Source organism: Hemiscyllium ocellatum, chromosome 7, assembly GCF_020745735.1.
Source record: "Hemiscyllium ocellatum isolate sHemOce1 chromosome 7, sHemOce1.pat.X.cur, whole genome shotgun sequence".
NCBI classification, from domain to species: domain Eukaryota; kingdom Metazoa; phylum Chordata; class Chondrichthyes; order Orectolobiformes; family Hemiscylliidae; genus Hemiscyllium; species Hemiscyllium ocellatum.
Window position 1 is genome coordinate 71,042,567 of NC_083407.1, and position 19,140 is coordinate 71,061,706.

The window sequence follows — 19,140 nt, forward strand, 5'->3', positions numbered from 1 at the left end:
TTTAATTATGGGCCTGTAGTCGCTCCACACTGGGCTTTCCCCTCAAGGGCCTCTACTCCCCACGAGGGCTCAATCTTTCCCATGCTAGGCTCAACCTCTCTCCAGCACTGGGAGATCTATGCGCCAATCGCCATCCAGGCTCACATGTTGCACCCACCTTCCCCGCAGACTTCTAGACTCCTGCTCTAGTGCCTCTGTTCAGGCACTAGTCAGATTGCATTGGGAGCAGTCTGGGCCCCTTTAGATAAGGAAGACCTTGGAGACTGTCCAGAGGAAGCTCACAAGAATGATCCCAGGGATGAAGGGCTTGTTACATTAGAAGTGGTTGAAGACTCAGTGTTCAATAGAGTTTAGAGGGATGCGGGGGGGATTGGACTGAAATTTACAGAATACTGAGACGCTTAATTTGAGAGGATGTCAAGAAGTTGTTAGGAGAGATTAAGAGTACAATGCATAGCCTCAGAGTGAAGGGACAACTCTTTAGAAATAAAATGAGGAGGAATTTCTTCAGCTACACAGAGTGGCAAATCTGCAGAACTCATTGTCACAGAAGGCTGTGGAGACAAAGTTTATTCAGTATATTTAGGATCGGGATAGATAGGTTCTTGATTACTAAGAGGATCAAAAGGTCTGGACAGAAGGCAGGAGAATGGGGTTGAGAAACATAACAGTCATGATCAAATAGCAGAGCAGACTCAAATGGGCCAAATGGCCTAATTCTGTTCCTATATGGTATAGTTTTCAACATCTTTCATAAAACTTATCTTTTTTTGACCAACATGTGGTCACCTCCAAAATATCCTTCTGTGAAAGTTCATGATAAATTAGCATAATTTGGAATATTGGGTCCTAAAGTGGATATAACCATATCTACCGTCAAGTTTGATTTGTACTTCTTTATTGTGTTAAGGAGGAGAAAACTTCATTTTAATGTTATTTCAGATTTTGAGAACTGAATGCAGTGATGGACTAGTTGAAGTTTATTTACATGTATTTAAATGAAGCTTTAAAAATTCTCAAAATGAGTAACTTCTGCTTTAGAAAAGAAGAACTAAACAGAACAAAAATGGCCAACATCCAAGTGCCATATGACACAGGAAGACAGAGATAGAAACAATTTTCCTTTTGAAGGTGAGAATTATCTAGAAGATTAGAGAGTCTGCAGAGAAAAGTGGTCATTCAGAGAGGAAAAGCCTTTTAACATCAGCAGTGCAGTCTCCAAAACAATCAGGGCAGAAGAAAGGAAGTCCTGAATGGCTTACAAGTTAGTAAGAGGAAATCTCCAAAAAAACACAGAAGGCTTAACATTATCAAAGAGAAGACATCTTACAAGAGAATGTTGAATGTACAAGTTGAGAGAACATACGCTAGGGACTAAGTGAGTTGTGTTCGTAGTTTGTTTAAGTTTCTTGTGAAGAGTTGTTAAGGAAAGAAGATAACATCGAGTGAATATGCAATGGTACAGCTCTGACCATTGAATAAAAGAACTTCAAAAGTAGAGTAACCCATTTCTGAGGTTAGAGCATATTCAAGGTTGTTTTGATGCTAAACGTGTTGAATCTCAATTTCTGACATTTGTATTAAGGCTGTTTCTTATGTAATGCAAGGTAGACTTTTTTTTCTTTTGTGTAATAAACTTTTATGCTCTTTTCTTAAATGTACATTAGCAGTCTCTTGTGAATATGTTCAGACACTGACCACTACAGTAAACAAATTGCAACAATAAAACTTTTAGTCTAAAAAGCTAGGGATACTCATTCAGGGATCTGATTCAAGCAGCATTATTAGTTGGGATATTATGTTTTATGTTCATTTTAAATGTAAACAGCTATGAAAAGCAATGAAAGCAATTTCTAAACAGCATTTTTATAAACATAATTTACTTTGTATTTGAAGCACCTTTAATGTTGCTGAGACATGACAACAAAGTAAAAATCCAATTCTTTTAAACTTTCTTGAAAAAGGTATTTCTCATGTGATCTTCAACACAAAATGTTAACAATTCAAAAGGATAATTATACTTAATTATCTTTAAATATACTTAATATGTTATCTTAATATCATGTAAACAGTTGGTTTTCTTTTTAAGCTGTTTGGATCGAATTAACAATCCTAGTTCAGGAACTTCACAAGTTATCATTGCAACAAATTTTAATTTTTACCTTTGTTTCCGAAGTTGCATATCTTCCATAAGTCCTTGAATATGTTCTATGTTGTCTTTATTTTCAATGGAAACATCTTTTCCAAATGTCCATGGAGCCTGGGATGTCATTTGGTCTAAAAGACCTTGACCTTTTTCCTGTAAATTCTGTAAAGCAGTATCTATAAAACAAAAATTATTGAAGGTCAATTTTCATTTATTTTATTTATCTTTTTAATATTTTTTCACTGTTCTGTACCTCTTATTTCTTGATTGTCTCTCTTTCTCTCGCTCCCCACTCTCTCATTACCTTTTTCCTCTCCTCTTCGCCTTTTGCTACCCTTCTCCCTGGTTTTCCATTTGACCTCTGCTTCACCCATCCCCCCAATATTTTGTCACATAGCACTGGCTTCAGCCTTAGTCATTCACAGCTCCTAATCTCCCTATAATCTCTCTATGCACTGTCATTATCACCTCTTTATTGCTACCTTTGCTTCTGGAGCCATGACTCACCTTCTCCCAGCCTAGTATAAATACCTCTCTATTTCTCCCCCTTTTTTAGCTTTGACAAAGGGTCAGTTAGACTCAAACGTCAGCTCTTTTCTCTCCTTACAGATGCTGCCAGACCTGCTGAGATTTTCCAGCATTTTCTCTTTTGGTTGAAGATCAGTTTCTCTGCTATTATTGCAATGCAGTACAAGAATCAACTGGCAGGTCAAAAGCAATAAGCTCTGACTCTATAGCAGAACTCTCATTTCAGAGTAAATAATAGTGTAAAATGGGCACCATAAAATCAGCAGCTCATTAAGACATCATGCTAGATTTTCCTTTTCATTTACTTCCATGTAGAAGAACATTGGGTGGATTGTATAATGGGTAACTAATCTGATGTTGCCCATTTCATGCCATTAGTTAAAACAATTCCCAAGGATTATACATAAATTGGAATGATAAATGGAATTTAATGGACAACTGGCTGCAATTTTCCACCTAAACATTATTAAAACAGGAGCCCTCATATCCAGTTGTGGCACAAACTCTATTATGGACACTATTCCATCCTGTTTCATTGTCAGTCTGATCTCAGTTCTGGTATCTTAACTGACCTCAAACAAAACTTCTGATCCTCATTTAGACAACTTCACATTCAACTCCTCTCACTTTCTTCAGATTAAAGGTGTGGCCATGGGTTCTGCCTGGGCCCTAGCTACTCCCATCTCTTGTGGGGTTCAAGGAACATTCCCTTTTCCAATCCCACTCTGGCCCTCACCCACAACTCTTTCTCCATGCATCAATGATATCTTCAATGCTTCCAATTTCACCTGTTCCATCTCTGATTCCTCCCTTCTCTTCCTTGACTTCTATGTTTTCATTTCTGTGGAGAGGCTGGCCACTAATAACCACTATAAACCCACCAACTCCCATAGTTACCTTGACTATACATCCTCACACCCTGCTTCCTGAAAAGTTGCGATTCCATTCTCCCAGTTTTCCATCTACATGCATCTGTTCTGATGATGCAAACTTCTGCAGGGGAGAAAAGCAGGAGAATGGAAGGAACACAGCAAGCCATGCAGCATCAGGAGGTGGAGAAGTCAGCTTTTCTGGTGTAACCATTCTTCAGTCCTGAAGAACGGTTACACCCGAAACGTTGATGTCTCTGCCTCCTGCCTGTTTTTCTGCCTTGGATTCCAGCATCTACACTTTTTTGTCTTTAGCTTCTGCAGGGGAGCCTCAGATATGTCCACCTTTTTCCTCAACCAAGCATTCCCCACCACTGTGGTTGGCAGGACTCTCCGGCATGTCCATCCCATTCCCCACACTTCTGCCCTCATCCCTTCTTTTCTCTCCCACAGTATTGATAGGGTACCCCTGGTCCTCACTTTCCGCTCTACTAGCATCTGCATCCAAAGGATGAAAGCTGCCATTTCTATCACCTCCAGCAGGATGCCAAGAGCAGACATATGTTCTTCTCTTCCCTTTCATCAGCCTTCTGCAGAAACCATTTCTTCCCAGAGACCTTGGTTCATTCCTCTTCCACTTCCAACACCACCCCACATCGCCGCAGCACCTTCCCATGTAACATCTGCCTCTTTACATCATCCCTACTCACTATCCAAAGTCCCAGAAATACCTTCCAAGTGAAGCAGCAATTTACTTACACTTCACCCTGTCTACTGTATTTGCTGCTCACAATGTGGTCTTCTCTACATTGAGGAGACGAAATACAGACTGAGCAACCACTTTGCGGAGTATCCATGTTCTGTCTGCAACAATGACCCTGAGCTTGCTGTTGCCTTCTCTTCAACAGACTACCATGTACCATGCCAATACTTCCGTCTCAGGCTTGCTACAGTACTCCAGCAAGGCTTACAGCAAGCTAGAAGAACAGCATCTTATTTTTTGCCTTGGCACCATCCAACTCAGTATCAAGTTCAAAAATTTTAGAGGAAAGTGTTCAGGGTTCTTTGCCTTTTACCCAGCCCCACACTCCAGGCCCTTTTATAACATGGATGCTTTCAGTATAGCCAGCAGATTTTCAACTACTTTTAGTCTCCATTATCAGATTTACTTTCTCCCAAACTTACCATTATCCGTCTCTGGCCCAGGTAGCATGATGACTCAGTGGTCAGCTCTGCTGCCTCATAGGGCCAGAAATCTGGGTTCAATTCCATCCTCGGGCAACTGTCTATGTGGATTTTGCACATTCCTCCTATCTGTGTGTGAGTTTCCTCCCACAGTCCAAGGATGTGCAGATTAGTTTGATTGGCTATGTTAAATTGCCCGTCATGTTTAGGGATGTGCAGACGAGGTGGATTAGCTATGGGAAATGCAAGATTACAGGGATAGGTTAAGGGGGTGGTTTGGGTAGGATGCTGATTGGAGAGTTGGTGTGGAGTCAATAGGCTGAATAGTTTACTTTCACACTGTCAGGGATTCTATATCTCTTTTTCTGCATAACTGTCTTTCTCTCTCTCTCTCTCCGAGATCCATCTCCACCTATCCACTTACTCCTCCCTCCCACCCACCTTCCCCCTCCCCCCCCCCCACCCTTGATTTCAGCATACCTTCCTAGCTATCAGTTCTGAAGAAGGGTCACTGCACCCCGAATGTTAATTCTACTTTCTCTTCACAGATGCTGTCAGATCTGCAAATTTCTCCAGCAATTTCTGTTTCTGCTCCTGATTACTTAACCTCTCAGTCACAAAGACTCCCATTCTCATTTGCATAACAAGGACTACTCCTCCATGTCTTAACCATCTGCTGAAACTCTCATTCAACTTGATCACTCAAATCAAATTACTCCAGCATTCAGCTGACCAGATTCCATTCTTCAACACATCCAAAATTCTTATATCCATATCCTAACTCATATCTCATATCTAGATCACCTCACATATTTCCACTGTCCGCATTACCCTTTAGTGCCACCTGAAGTTCAACATCTCAAAATAAAGGCATCAACTTCACGTTTATATCCTTCCATAGCATGTCCATTTTCTTAACCACCTTTTCGGAATAATGTAGCTGTTCTGGCTTATTATGCTTCCACCTCTCTCTTTCACCTACCCTTGGCAGCCACACTTTCAGCCAACTGGACCCCTTTTCTAAACTCCACTGTCTCTCTAATTCCCTTCTTCAACACACAACTGACAAGCCTTTCTTCACTCCTTCAGAGATTTCCATCTTGTTTCATTATCCATGCCTTGCTTCCACATGTGTTCACAGTAGGGAGTGGGGAACTGAAATAGCTAACAGAGCTGTTAATGGCTAAAAGTCAGAGAGAAATAATTTATGTGATATTCACCAAAGATTCCTGTTAACCTTCCTCATATCCCTGAATTCCAAATCTCTTCTCCCTAATGCTCCCAGACTCTTGCAACCGCATTTGAATCTTTGGATTCCAATATAAAATGTAATGAGAATTTTGGTTACTTCACTCTTGAATGGAAACTTTAAAAATCACTAATGCATTACAAAAATTCCCCATTTCACTGAATATAATACAGACAGGTTTCCTTATACATTATTCTGAATCATACAATATTGACACATTTAAAATGCAAAATATTGTTTAAAACCCTTTGTTCAATTTACAGTGGTGGATATATCATCACATATGTTAAAACTGTAACATAACCAAAGAAAATCACACACATGAATTTCCTTCATAATTTAAATAAAACCCTACAATTTTAATTTAAATATCAATGTGACTGAATAAGTGGGGATAGCTGGAATTCAAGTACTAATCCTGTATGATGACTTCTTCATAATCTTTTCAATTAATTCATATCACCTACTCAGCATTAACCACAAAAGATGGGAGGAATAAACTGAAATAATTATTTTGTACTAACGTTCTATCAAAAAACGGTTTAAAAATTGTTCATAAAAAGATTTTTTGTGTTATGTTTATGCAGATGGAATGTTGAGTTTACTAATATAAATTACAAGTGTAAATTTAAATGTAGCCTGGTGTGAGACACATGAATATCACTTCAGTTGAGAATTTGCTCAATCTCAACTTCAAACACTTTAATACTTGGTATCCGCCCCTTGCCATTCCTCATCTGCCTCTTACTTTCCTAACTATTTACTTTCATGTAAAAATGTGATTTTCAAAAACTAAACCATGTTCCATATATATTTTCATTAATGGAACATATTTAAAGTTTATAAAAGCATCTTCGGGTGTGGATAATATTGCCCTCCTGAAATTCCACTTACAGCTCCTAACAATCTTTATTTTTACTCATATCATTACTTTATTACCTTGATTGTTGTAAACACAAAACCAAAGAGGGTTCAGCAGACTCTTCTCACAATTTAATGCTGCCATGATCAATGCTGGTCTGCTGGAAGTTCATATCTTCATTCATTTGCATGCACAATAATACATGTTTCTCCCACTTACCAACACTCTTTAGCTTCTCTTCTAAAAGTTTTAATGTTTGTTGAATGGCAGTTCCATCAGCTGGTGCCACATCAGCACAAAGCATCCCAAGTAATCCATCCAGCTGCTGGGACAACTGTGAAAGATCCATTCACAAGATTCAATTTTTCAAGTCTGCACAAATATATAGTATTAATTGTTCACAATTTCTATTAATTTGAATTTTAAAATAAATGGGTCAATATTTGAAAAAGAATTATTGAAGTAAAATAGATTGTAACAACTAAAGAAATTCTTATGCATTATCTTTACAGACCAAATGCTGTAATAGTAACTATACTGCTACATGGGCATTTCAGGAATACAAGCCTGGCGACTTTGCAGTAGCAAGTGAAGAGTCAGATGTGGCAACAATCACAGACACCATGAATTCCAAGTTCATGTAACAGTAACGCGAGTGAACGAACACTCTTGCACTAGTTATTTTTTGGAGTTAAGTGACATGGTGTTGGAAATGCTTGGATGCTTCCTTTTATGATTCTGCAAATGTTGTTGGATTCTCCAACATGAAATCTTCCAATCATTAGTGCTTTATATACAGTTATGTAAAATACAAGCACTAGTGTTTCAAATAGTGTTGAAGTGATTTTATCACATGACCACCCTTTTCTAATTAACAACTTGTTAAATAGAACATTTAAGGTAATAAAATGCACCAAAGCACGTCATAGAAGCATTATAAGACAAAATACGATACTTAGCAATATTAAGTCAGATAACCAAAGGCTGGGAGAGGAAGAGATACGTTTTAAGGAATGAATTATGGAGGCAAGAGAAACGATGAGGTGGAGAGAACAACTCCAGAGCTTATGGCACTGACCACTGAAGGCACAACCAATACTAGAGAAATTAAAATTAAAAAGAGAGCAAAATCGGATGAGCACAGATACCTTAGAGATTGAGGGAGCAGGAAAGGATGTTTAGTTGGTCAATTTTCTTTTAGAATTAGGGTTGAGGAAACTAGGGAAAAAAACAAGTTGAGGGTTATGTCAGGGTGAAACTTTAGATGTGGTTTGGGTTGATTAGCTAGTGGAAAGGAGGGATGTGGCAGAGACAGCTGAGCAGTTTGTCTGAATTTTAGTGACACGTAGTGTATGAGCTCTTGGCACTTGTTGGAGGTGAGGGTGGAGGAAATTGGGAAGAGAAGTTTAACATGACAGATTCCTGTATTTTAAAAAAAAGCAGGCTTATCTTTTCATTCCAGGATATTCCTGGAAAAAGGTGATAGTGGAGCCCTAACAGAGGTTCACATGGTCTAGTCACAAGTGAATGGTTAATTCAGCTATCCACAAAATCCTTTCAAGTTTTCATTTCTTGGATTTAAAGAATTGAAGATGAGGGCTATATAAAGGAGAATTACCCAGATAAGAGAATATGATAGCTCGCTTACCTATCCAGTATCACCTATCCAGAGAAAGGGAAATTTATGTATTTCATTTAAAGCTTATATCTTCCTTTGTTCAAACTCAGACAAGTACACTTCTGCTACAAGTATAATTGTTTAGCTGTGTCCTTGATGTTACTATATGGCAATGTGACATTTCCATTACATCGCAGTTAACCTGCTGCTTTTTGTCCATTTGTGTTTAGTAGACAACATCATATTTATTAGAATTAATCACACTTCTTTCAATGATAAATCAAGAGATCAAAAAACACTTACTTAATGGTTATCAGTTTCTGAAATGTGAAAGCTAGTTTTATTAAAAAATAACTTACATCCTGAGCAATACCATGGAATTCAAGGGCTGTCTGCAGCACATTCTGTCTGAATTCTAGTTGGCTGGCCTGGCGATAGCAAACATCACTAAGCTGTTGTTGAAGGGCTTTTAGTTCAAGCAAATCCTCCTCATCTCCAGCATTCAACAGTGCTGCAATCTGCTGGTTAAGTTCCACATATACTGCAAACCATTCCTGCAAATAAGGCAAGAAATAAAAGTACAATAAGAAACATAGATCCTAAATTCAGAAATTCTCTTCATTCTGAGCCACAACCATTTTCTATAATATACTATAGGTATTGGCTATGCATAGTCCAAATATAGAAATGTTGCATAAATCTCAAGTTTGATATCACAGTAAAGCAAATTCAGGTGGCCTGCAGTATCACATACCTTTAACTGAGGATTCATAAACGAACTAACTATTCTGTCAATTCTCCTTAATCACTACATGTTTTGCAGACAACTTGAACAAAATGAAAGAATCATAAATTAATTCAGCACAGGAAGCACTTAGCCCATTCAATCTGTGTTACCTCTTTCAAAACACAATCCAATTGTCCCAATTTAATTCTCTTTGACCATTTCCCTGCTTTTTTTCTCATCGAAGATCCAATTTATCCGATTTTCTTTTTAAGTCTACTATTGAATCTGTAACCACTGCCAACCTATCAGACAGTGCATTTCAAACATTTGTTGAGCTCAAAATTATTCCTCAAATCAAGTTCAAGTTCAAGTTCTTTTATCAAACACCTTATATCAGAGTTGTGACAAACAATGGCTAGCATTTTCTATTTTTGAATTAAAGTATGGTGCAGATGTCAGTGCGTGTGGAACATCCTACTACCAGAGAAAGGCTGATGATGGCACGGCAGGATATCAGGCAGTTAAGTGGTCACCTAGTGGGGCTTTCACATACACATCACTTCCTGGAACAGCAATGTGCCTTGCCGCCGAAATTGCCAGCCAGTAATAGACCAGTAGCCAGTGCAAGTAGCAGTGCCACTTCAGAGGCTGAGGTTGCTGGCCCAGAAGTCCTACAACAGAAAACAAATTCAGTTCTTTTCAAAGTTGGAAGAAAATTACAGGATCTGGTTTTGGCAAAAAGAGGCAAGGCCAGGGAATGGCTGTCAGAAGCCAACTCTGCCCTCGCGTCTGATCACTCCCAGATTTTGGGACACATTGAGATGCATCTCCAACTCAGCAGGCCAAATGAAGGTCTAAAGAGACCCTTATGTGGGTTGTTAATTAACCACTCAAGAACTAATTACATCCAAGATATTGAAAGAAAGAGTCAATGGAAATTGCAATTGGGCCATAAACTTGCAATGTTATTAGACTTGGGGGCTGGTGCTAGGGGACTGGAGAACTGCAATAAAGGTTGTCAGGATAAACCTAGCTGTTACAGACCAGTCAGTTTAACTCTGCTAATGGCGATGTTTCAAAACAATAACTGGGTTTAGAAAAGGTCAAATGTGAGTTAATTAGGTATTGTAAGCTCTGTGAAGCACAATAAAGAATTTCAAAAGGACTTTGCCAAGTTGGTAGACTGGACAGATAGGTGAAGTTCAATTTGGAGAAGTGAGACATTCTGGCAGAAAAAATATGGAGGGAATGTAGATTAAAATGTACAAGTCTAACGTACAAGAACAGGAGAAACCAGATAGTAAATGGGCATAAGTTATAAAAGGTAATAGGACAGATGCTGAGTAGCTAATAAAGCAAACTGTATTCTGCACTTTGCTAATAATGTCATTGAGTACAAAAGCTGGGACGTTGTGCTGAAGCTGTAGAAGACACGAGTTAGATATCAGCTGGGGTACTGTCTATAGTTCCGCCCGGAAATGTGGTGAAGAAAACGTCATTCACAACATTCAAGAAAGCATTGGATGTTTACTTAATCAGAACTAATAAAAAACAGGGTCACAGGAAAAGTGCAGAAAAATAACAGTCATGATGATCATTTAAGAACAAACGCCAACAACAATTCTGTGAAAAGATTCAACAGGTATTTAGAGTAAGAATGGGGATTAATAGTAGGTAATAAAGGAAATGACAGATGAAATAAACAAATATTTTGCTTCTGAATTCCATACAGAGGATTTTAAAAAGTCAGCAATAACTGTTAATCAAGAGAAGAAAGGAAAAGAGGAAAGTTGGTGAAATTACAAATCATTGGGGAAGCAGTATTGAGTAACCTGATGGAACTGATAAGACCCAGGTACTGATGGAGTTTATCGTCAGGCCTTAAGGAGAGGTGCTAATGAATTAGAAGATGTGTTAATGTCGACTTTTATGAAATTTGCTAGACTAAGTTTTCAGTTGACTGTAAAATGGCAAATATAACTCCTCTATTCAAGAAATTATACAACAGAAAACAGAAATCTATAGGCCAATTAGCTTGACATCTGTCATGGCAAGGTGTTATAATTGTTAGAAAGGTATTAGAATCATTAAAGAAGTAATAGCTGGGCACTTGGAAAAAACTGAGTGATAAGGAAGAGTTGGCATGATTCCCTATAGGGGGAATCATGTTTAACTAATTTAGTGGAGTTCTTGAAGGAGCAACATGCATTTGGATGTAGGAGAGCCTGTAGACAGTGTGCTTAGATTTCCAGAAAACATTTACCGAGGTGCCACATTAAAGTCTATTGCACAAGGTAGGAGCTCATGGTGTAGGGGACAATGTTTTAGTATGGATAGGAGGAGGTATGGTTGGTAGCAAACAGGTATGCGCACACTTTTTCTGGTTGGCAGGATATGACCAGCAGAGTCCCTTAGTGGTCTGTGCTAAAGCTCAGTTTTCTACAATGTATAATAATGACTTAATATGAGAGGAGCAAAGACATGATAGCTAAATTTACAGATGAAATAAAGATAGGTAGGAAAGTATGTTGTGACAGACTTAAGATGAGTGAGCAAAAATCAGGCGAGTGCATTGTGGGAAAATGTGAACTTGTTCACTTTGGCAGGAAGAATAAAAAGCAAGTATTACTTAAATGTTGAAAAACTGCTGAATTCTGTGGTACAAAGGGAATTAGTAGCCCTGGTGTATGAGTCTCAATGTTAGTATGCATGTACAGAAAGTAACTAATGTGGCTAATGATATCCTTTACTTCAAGAGAAACTATACAAAATTAAAATATGGTTATTACGTTTTAGTTATATAGGGCAAGAGTGACATGGCATCTTGCAAGCTATGTACAGTTTTAGTCTCATTATTAAAGGAAAGACGTTGGGAGGCGGTTCAGAGGAGGCAAATTGACTGGAATGAGCAAGTTGTCTTATGAGGAGTTAAGATAAGACTCTACATGCTTCAATCGGAATGCAGAGTTACGTGACTTGATTGAAGGTTACAAGATCCTGAACTGCCTTAATAAGGTGGATATGGAAAGTAAGCCCAGAACCAGGGGTCAAAGTTTAAAATTAGGGGTTACCATTTTGAGACAGATATGAGTTTTCTACTGACATAGATGAGGAAACCTCCTGCAATTAGCTACCCACCTCTGTTTATGAATCAGTACCACTCCATGTTAAATAGCAGTTAGAGGAAACACTGAGTGTACTCTGTCTTCACATTGAGGATATACTCCATCATGTTATGTGGCACAATCATTGGGCTAAATGGGGTAGCTTTCAAACAGATCTAGCAACTCAAAACTAGGCAACCATGAGATGCTGTCATCATCATCAGCAGCAGAATTATATTCAACTACAATCTCTAAGCCTATGGTCTGGTATATTCCATCAAATATCTTCCTCCAAAATAAAATGCCAGCGGGCATAATAATCAAAATTGTTTCAATGAAGAGTACTGCTGGATATGTCAGGAGCAGCACCAGGAATACCTAAAAATGAAGCAATCTGGGTGAAACTTTGAGCTTCTGAGTGTCCTGCCATTCAATGAGTATTCCCTTGTCTTGTTATCTTCTTCCAAGTGCACTACCTCACATCTACTAGTGTTAACTTTCATCTGGTACTGATTTGCCCATCAGACCGATCCATCCAAATTCTCCTTTAACCCAAGATCTTCTTCCTCACTGTCAACCATCTGGCCAATCTTTGTGCATCCACAAACTTATTATTCATAACCCATTTTCTCATCTACATTGTATAGAGATTAGGAATTCAACAATGAGTGACTCAACACTAATTTGTCCAAAGCCACAGTGGCCCAGTGGTTAGCACTGCTGCCTCACAGCGCCAGAGACCCGGGTTCAATTCCCAACTCAGGCAACTGTCAGTGTGGAATTTCCACATTCTCCCAGTGTCTGCGTGGGCTCCCTCCGGGTGCTCCGGTTTTTTCCCACAGTCCAAAAACGTGCACGTTAGGTGAATTGGCCATGTTAAATTGTCCGTAGTGTTAGGTGAAGGGGTACATGTAGGGGAATGGGTCTGGGTGGGTTGCTCTTCTAAGGGTCGGTGTGGACTTGTTTGGCCGAAGGGCCTGTTTCCACACTGTAAGTAAGTAATCTAAATCTATCTGCCACCTACATGGCACAAGTCAGGAGTGCGATAGAATACTTCTCACTTGCTTGGATGTGTGCAGCTCCATCAATACTTGGTACCATCCAGGACAAAGCAGCCTGCTTGATTGCTTGATATGTAACATCTAGATGTTGCAGTGCAGTCACTCTTGTAGTATATTCAAAATTTATAGTCTCTATCACCTCGATGGACTTGAACAACAGGAACATGAATACACTATCACTTACAAAATTCCTCTCCAAAGCACAGACCATGCTGATTTGAAACTATATTGCCATTCTTCCACTTTTAGTGATCAAAACCCTGGAACTTTCCCAAACAGCTTCACAGGTGTAACCACATAATCTAAACTTTAAGGTTCTGAGTCACTACTACCTTCTCAGTGGCGATTAGGGATGAACAACAAATTGTTGGTCTTGCCACCAATGCTCAAGACTTACAAATATTCCCTAGAGTAAGCATAACCTAACACTCGATACTTTTTCAACTTATAATTTTCAGAAGAATATTAATTACATAATTTAACTTGATCCATCTTCAGTTAGTGGATAAACGTTGTGTTTTGCAGTAAGGACCAAATGATGTATTTTATATAATTTGGTTTTAAATTCTCACACTCTTCTTAGAGATATTTTACTTGCTAGCAAACGGAAGTAATGGTTATAAATCCGAATAAAATAAATTGGCTCATTGAACTCTCTAGCATTCTTAAACCTACTAACCTGTATGTGTTCAATATAAATTGTTGGACCTGCCCCTATATTTTTAAGGAACACAAAATGGCCAGAATTTTAAAAAGCCTGCTTCAGCATTTAAATGAAACATCATTTCCTTTGAGAAGGGGGTTTTCCCGAGGCAAAAGGGAGTATTGTCTGAACATCAAGTTACAAGGAATACAGAGACAGCCTTGTTAAGGAAATATTCAAGGATGAACAATTTGAAGATTTGTAACAAACAGAGGTGTAAAAAGAAACTTTGAATCATCATTAAACTTTGAATCATCAGCAAATAATTAATTGCAGTTTCATTAATGAAAGGATGTTGTTCCAGTAGGCAAACAGCATTAGTTAAGTATCATGCAGCCATGAAAACAACAACTAAAGTTATCTCACAGTAATTAGCCGTTTCTTTGAAACTACTTACAATACAGTCAGTTCTATAATGCGATGGTTATGTTCTTGTGCAACCTTGCTTTATAGAAAAATTAAGCTGTAGAAACAGCGCATAAAGTGTTGGCGCTGTAATCGTTTTAGAAATTCACAGTGTAGAAACAGTGTTTCCAATTCATCGATCGTGTTACAGCAAATTCACATTAACGAAACGGGCGTTATAATAGAACGACCCATATTAAGAAATAGGTTCTAGTTAAAGGTTCTTCAAATAATCACAGATAAATTTCAACGCAATTACAGAATAAAAACATTAGGAGAAAACATTAGGGGCATATCTTGTCTCATCAGCTAAAGAATGCTAACAGTGGGAGTAATTATAAAACTTTACAATAGAATTAATATTATGACTTACTTTTTATAATAAGAGGAGTGATATAATTTGATAAAGAAACCAAATGGAATACAATAAACAACAGAATTTGAGCAGTCGTTAGAGATAAGCAAATCAGGTTCATGTCCAAAGGAGAACAGCCAGTAACTTTGGAATGCAGATTAATAAATTACATTGAAAGATCCCACAGCCTAGAGATTACAATAGCGGTTAGACATCATGAAAACCAGGAGAACCTAGGGCTATCTATTGGAGTGTCCATCATTGATCAGATGTTTCACAGCATTGGTTGTATGGAGAAAGGAGAGGGCGCAGTAACAAAATTGTACGTGTTCATTTTAGCCCAAAATACATAAAAATACTGTTTTTCAATGTTAAAAACTAGAGTGCATCATTGATTTCTCTTCTAATCTGAGCTGTGGATTAAGTGAACAATTGGGTTCTCACGTAGAGGTCAGATTCAGGGACGACCTTGGGACGTCTCCCTGCATTATCCGGTTTTGCTTGAATAAAAGTCTGCCATGGCCTGAATCCTGCTTGTCTCCTGAGTCTTAAGAAAGGCTCATGCCCGAAACGTCAATTCTCCTGCTCCTTGGATGCTGCCTGACTTACTGCGCTTTTCCAGCAACACATTTTCAGCTCTGATCTCCAGCATCTGCAGTCCTCACTTTCTCTGAGTCTTTGTCCCTGATAAGGGGTTACACTTCTACATAAACCATTTTTAAAAAAACTTACACTGTGCTGGCTTTCGATTTCCTCATGTTTTTGCTGCAAAGCTTGGGAAGCTCGAATCGAATCACCTATTCCCCATTGAGTCCTTAGTTGCTCTGACCCAGGTCCTTCCAGCCAGTTCACAACCTGAAGTGAGAAATTAAATCTGGTAACTGAATTGAATGACAAATCGTCATCAAGACTGTTACTGGAAATGACTCAAACGTGAAATAGAATAATGCAAATAAAACCAATGTAGTTCAACCACATCGGGACTGGAGACTTGAAAAGGAATATACATTTTCACAGTTTAGACATAATTAGCTAATTAGCAAATGATTTACTGTTACATTAAAAACTGAAGTGTAGTGAAATGTCTGGTGATATCAATGCACAGTGTCCTGGAGACTCAGCATGCCAGCTTTAACCCACGATTCTTTAAAAGGTTGTTCAATTTAGGTGGCTATTTGGTTGTAAGCAGCACAGTTCTCAAAAACACAGAATGGGAAAGGAGATGAACAAAAGAATATGAACACTCCACATGCTTTGCTCCTGAGAACTGTCTTGAAGTGCAACATGAAGGACAGTGTCGCTCAGGGAAGCTGCTTGAATCATAGATGATAAACAATAGCAAGAATAATTGTTTACCAAATGATACGTGCACTAATATATCCACAATTTCCAGTTCCACCAACAGTCTTTCAAAAGAAACGGTATCTCCTAAACCACTAAGTTCAGAACATTCTTTCCAAATAAAGCTTGCTCTTGGAAGATTTATTTAACACATAAAATGTTTCATTTCTTGATGAGCAAGTCTAAAATGTTTATTCATTATGAATTACTGAATTATTTTTCAGGCTGAACCATTAATTAACCTGCAGGTCAGCTCATCTGGGAGAATGACAGTTTGCAAACTACTCAGCCCTTTCAAGTCTGTCATTTTGTATTTGCAAAGTAAAAACTAATAATAAGTCAACTCCCGAGATATTAAAGGATTGTTGTCAACTGTCACCAATGATAAAGTTAAAGGAAAACAATTACAACACAGCAGTTTCAAGTGTTGAAATATATGAATATTTTACCTCCAGATTCAATAGTTCAATGTTCTCCAACTTCCTTTCCAATACTTAACCATCTGAGATTAATTTCTTCAAAATCTCTGGCAGCCACATTTTAGCCTGCACCGTGCCCCACTTGAGGACTTGCTCTCAGCAATCTACATGGCCACAGTTTGGAATTCTCATCCTCAGTCCCACATCTCTCAATTAGTTTATCCATTTCCATCTCTGAAACTTCATACAGTGCTACAATCTATTCTTCCTCAAACTATCTGTCCCTCTGATTCTAGCTTCTTCTACATTTGTTTGATTTGTGCACGCCCACTGACTTTACCTCACCATGAGCTGCTACAGTTTCAATTTCCTGGACCCACTGATGTGGAATACACCCCCAAAATAGCTCAGTCTTTCCCTCGTCCTGGAAGTACCTGCTTTTAAGTGACCTGCTGGGTGAAGATGCTACATAATACGCTCAGTATCTCAAATAAAAACAGAAACTGCTGGTCACACTCAGCAGGAATTTCTTACAGATTTTTGTCAGCTGGAACCATCTGTGGAGAGAGAAACAGAGTTCACGTTTCAAGTCCAATATGACTCTTCTTCAGAACTAAACTCTTCATATCCCCTTCATGGGTTAGTTGCTAATTTTGTTTTCATATAACTGTTAAATGCGTTGGGGTAATTATGTAGATTAAATGTAGAAAAAGCAAGGTATTTTGCAATGGTAGGATTGCAAAACCTCTGAGTGTTAGTCCAACACCACAGTCATTATACTACATTGGTGGTAGGGTAGACATTTGGGGGTCGTTAGTGCTTGGGTATTTGTTTCAACACTTATTCTGAGAAACTTTGATTTATAAAAGACTTTCAGCCAATGATCCAAATGCCATGAATCTGAAGTGGATGTCAATAATAAGAAACCATACATTACTCTAGGATTCCCTGAGAAGCCAGGGAGGAGTTTGCAGAGCCTTTGGCTTTGATCTTTATGTCGTCATTGTCTACAGGAATAGGGCCAGAAGACTGGAAGATAGCAAATGTTGTTCCCTTCTTCAAGAAGGGGAGTAGAGACAATCTTGGTAATGATAGGCCTGTGAGCCTTACTTCGGTTGTGGGTAAAGTGTTGGAAAGGATTATAAGAGATAGGATTTATCATCACCTTGAAAGGAATAAGTTGATTAGGGATAGTCAACATGGTTTTATGAAGGGTAGGTTGTGCCTCACAAACCGTATTGAGTTCTTTGAGAAGGTGACCAAACAGATGGATGAGAGTAAAACAGTTGATGTGGTGTACATGGATTTCAGTAAGGCATTTGATAAGGTTCCCCACAATAGGCAATTGAATACGGAGACATGGAATTGAGGGTGATTTAGCGATTTGGATCAGAAATTGGCTAGATGAAAGAAGACAGAGGGCCTGTACTGTGCTGTACTGTTCGATGTTCTAAAAGAAATTGCTGGAAAAACACAGCAGGTCTGGTAGCAACTGTGGAGAGAGAAAATAAAGTGAATGCTTTGGGTCCAGTGCCAACTCTTCAGAACTGTTGAGTTTGTCCAGCAATTTCTAATTTCGTTTCTGATTTGTCGCATCCTCAGTTCTTTGTATTTTTTTAAACTACATATTAACCTGTATTATTGTCCAAAAGATAAACAACCAAAACAAGACAAATATAAATTTCTTACTATCAACCAATAGAATAGATACCTCTTGCACACTTCTCTCATCACTTCTATGGTTTCTCATTTTCTTCACTACCTAATCATCAACACTAAACAATCCTTAAAGACTGAATCGCTTATTGTGGATCTTAACTCCAGTTTCAAAACTCATAAGGGAACACCACAGTTTAGTGGAAAGTAGTTTTAAGTCCATTTCTGATGTGATTGAGGAGATGCTTTTCTGAGAAGTCCAGGCAAATGTTTGAGGGGAAACAACTGGTAGATGGGAAACTGTTAAGGAGCAATAAATAGTTAAAATGCTGGAAATACTGAGCAGATCAGGCAGCAGCTGAGGAAACAGGATCAAAGTTAACTTTTCAGGATCTTTACCTTTTGTTAAAATTCACAGCACTAACTTCCTTTAAAATAAATGTTAGTTGTTCAGGTCGAAGATTAGGGTGGCACGGTGGCACAGTGGTTAGCACTGCTGCCTCACAGCGCCAGAGACCCGGGTTCAATTCCTGACTCAGGCGACTGACTGTGTGGAGTTTGCACATTCTCCCCGTGTCTGCGTGGGTTTCCTCCGGGTGCTCCGGTTTCCTCCCACAGTCCAAAGATGTGCAGGGGTTAGGTGAATTGGCCATGCTAAATTGCCCATAGTGTTAGGTAAAGGGGTAAATGTAGGGGAATGGGTGGGTTGCGCTTCGGCGGGTCGGTGTGGACTTGTTGGGCTGAAGGGCCTGTTTCCACACTGTAAGTAATCTAATTAGGTACAACTGATGTCCCCCCGCATCAGCATCCAGCCAATTCTAATCAGTTTAAAGACACAATTATATAGTCACAGAGTTGTACTGCACAGAAACAGACCCCTGCAACCAACTTGTCGACCCCAACCAGATACCC

General features: G+C 38.8%; 1 protein-coding gene across 5 annotated transcripts in view; it reads right to left on the reverse strand.

The window, feature by feature from the left end:
- Positions 1-19,140, reverse strand: part of sestd1 (SEC14 and spectrin domains 1) — a 131,693-nt gene that overhangs the window by 21,347 nt on the left and 91,206 nt on the right. For all 5 annotated transcript variants that reach the window (XM_060827962.1, XM_060827961.1, XM_060827964.1 and 2 more), the window contains 4 exons: positions 15,545-15,667; positions 8,817-9,011; positions 7,059-7,173; positions 2,163-2,322 (listed from right to left, as the gene is read on the reverse strand). In XM_060827962.1, the coding sequence (XP_060683945.1) occupies positions 2,163-2,322; positions 7,059-7,173; positions 8,817-9,011; positions 15,545-15,667 (593 nt within the window). The remainder of the gene's footprint in view (positions 1-2,162; positions 2,323-7,058; positions 7,174-8,816; positions 9,012-15,544; positions 15,668-19,140) is intronic.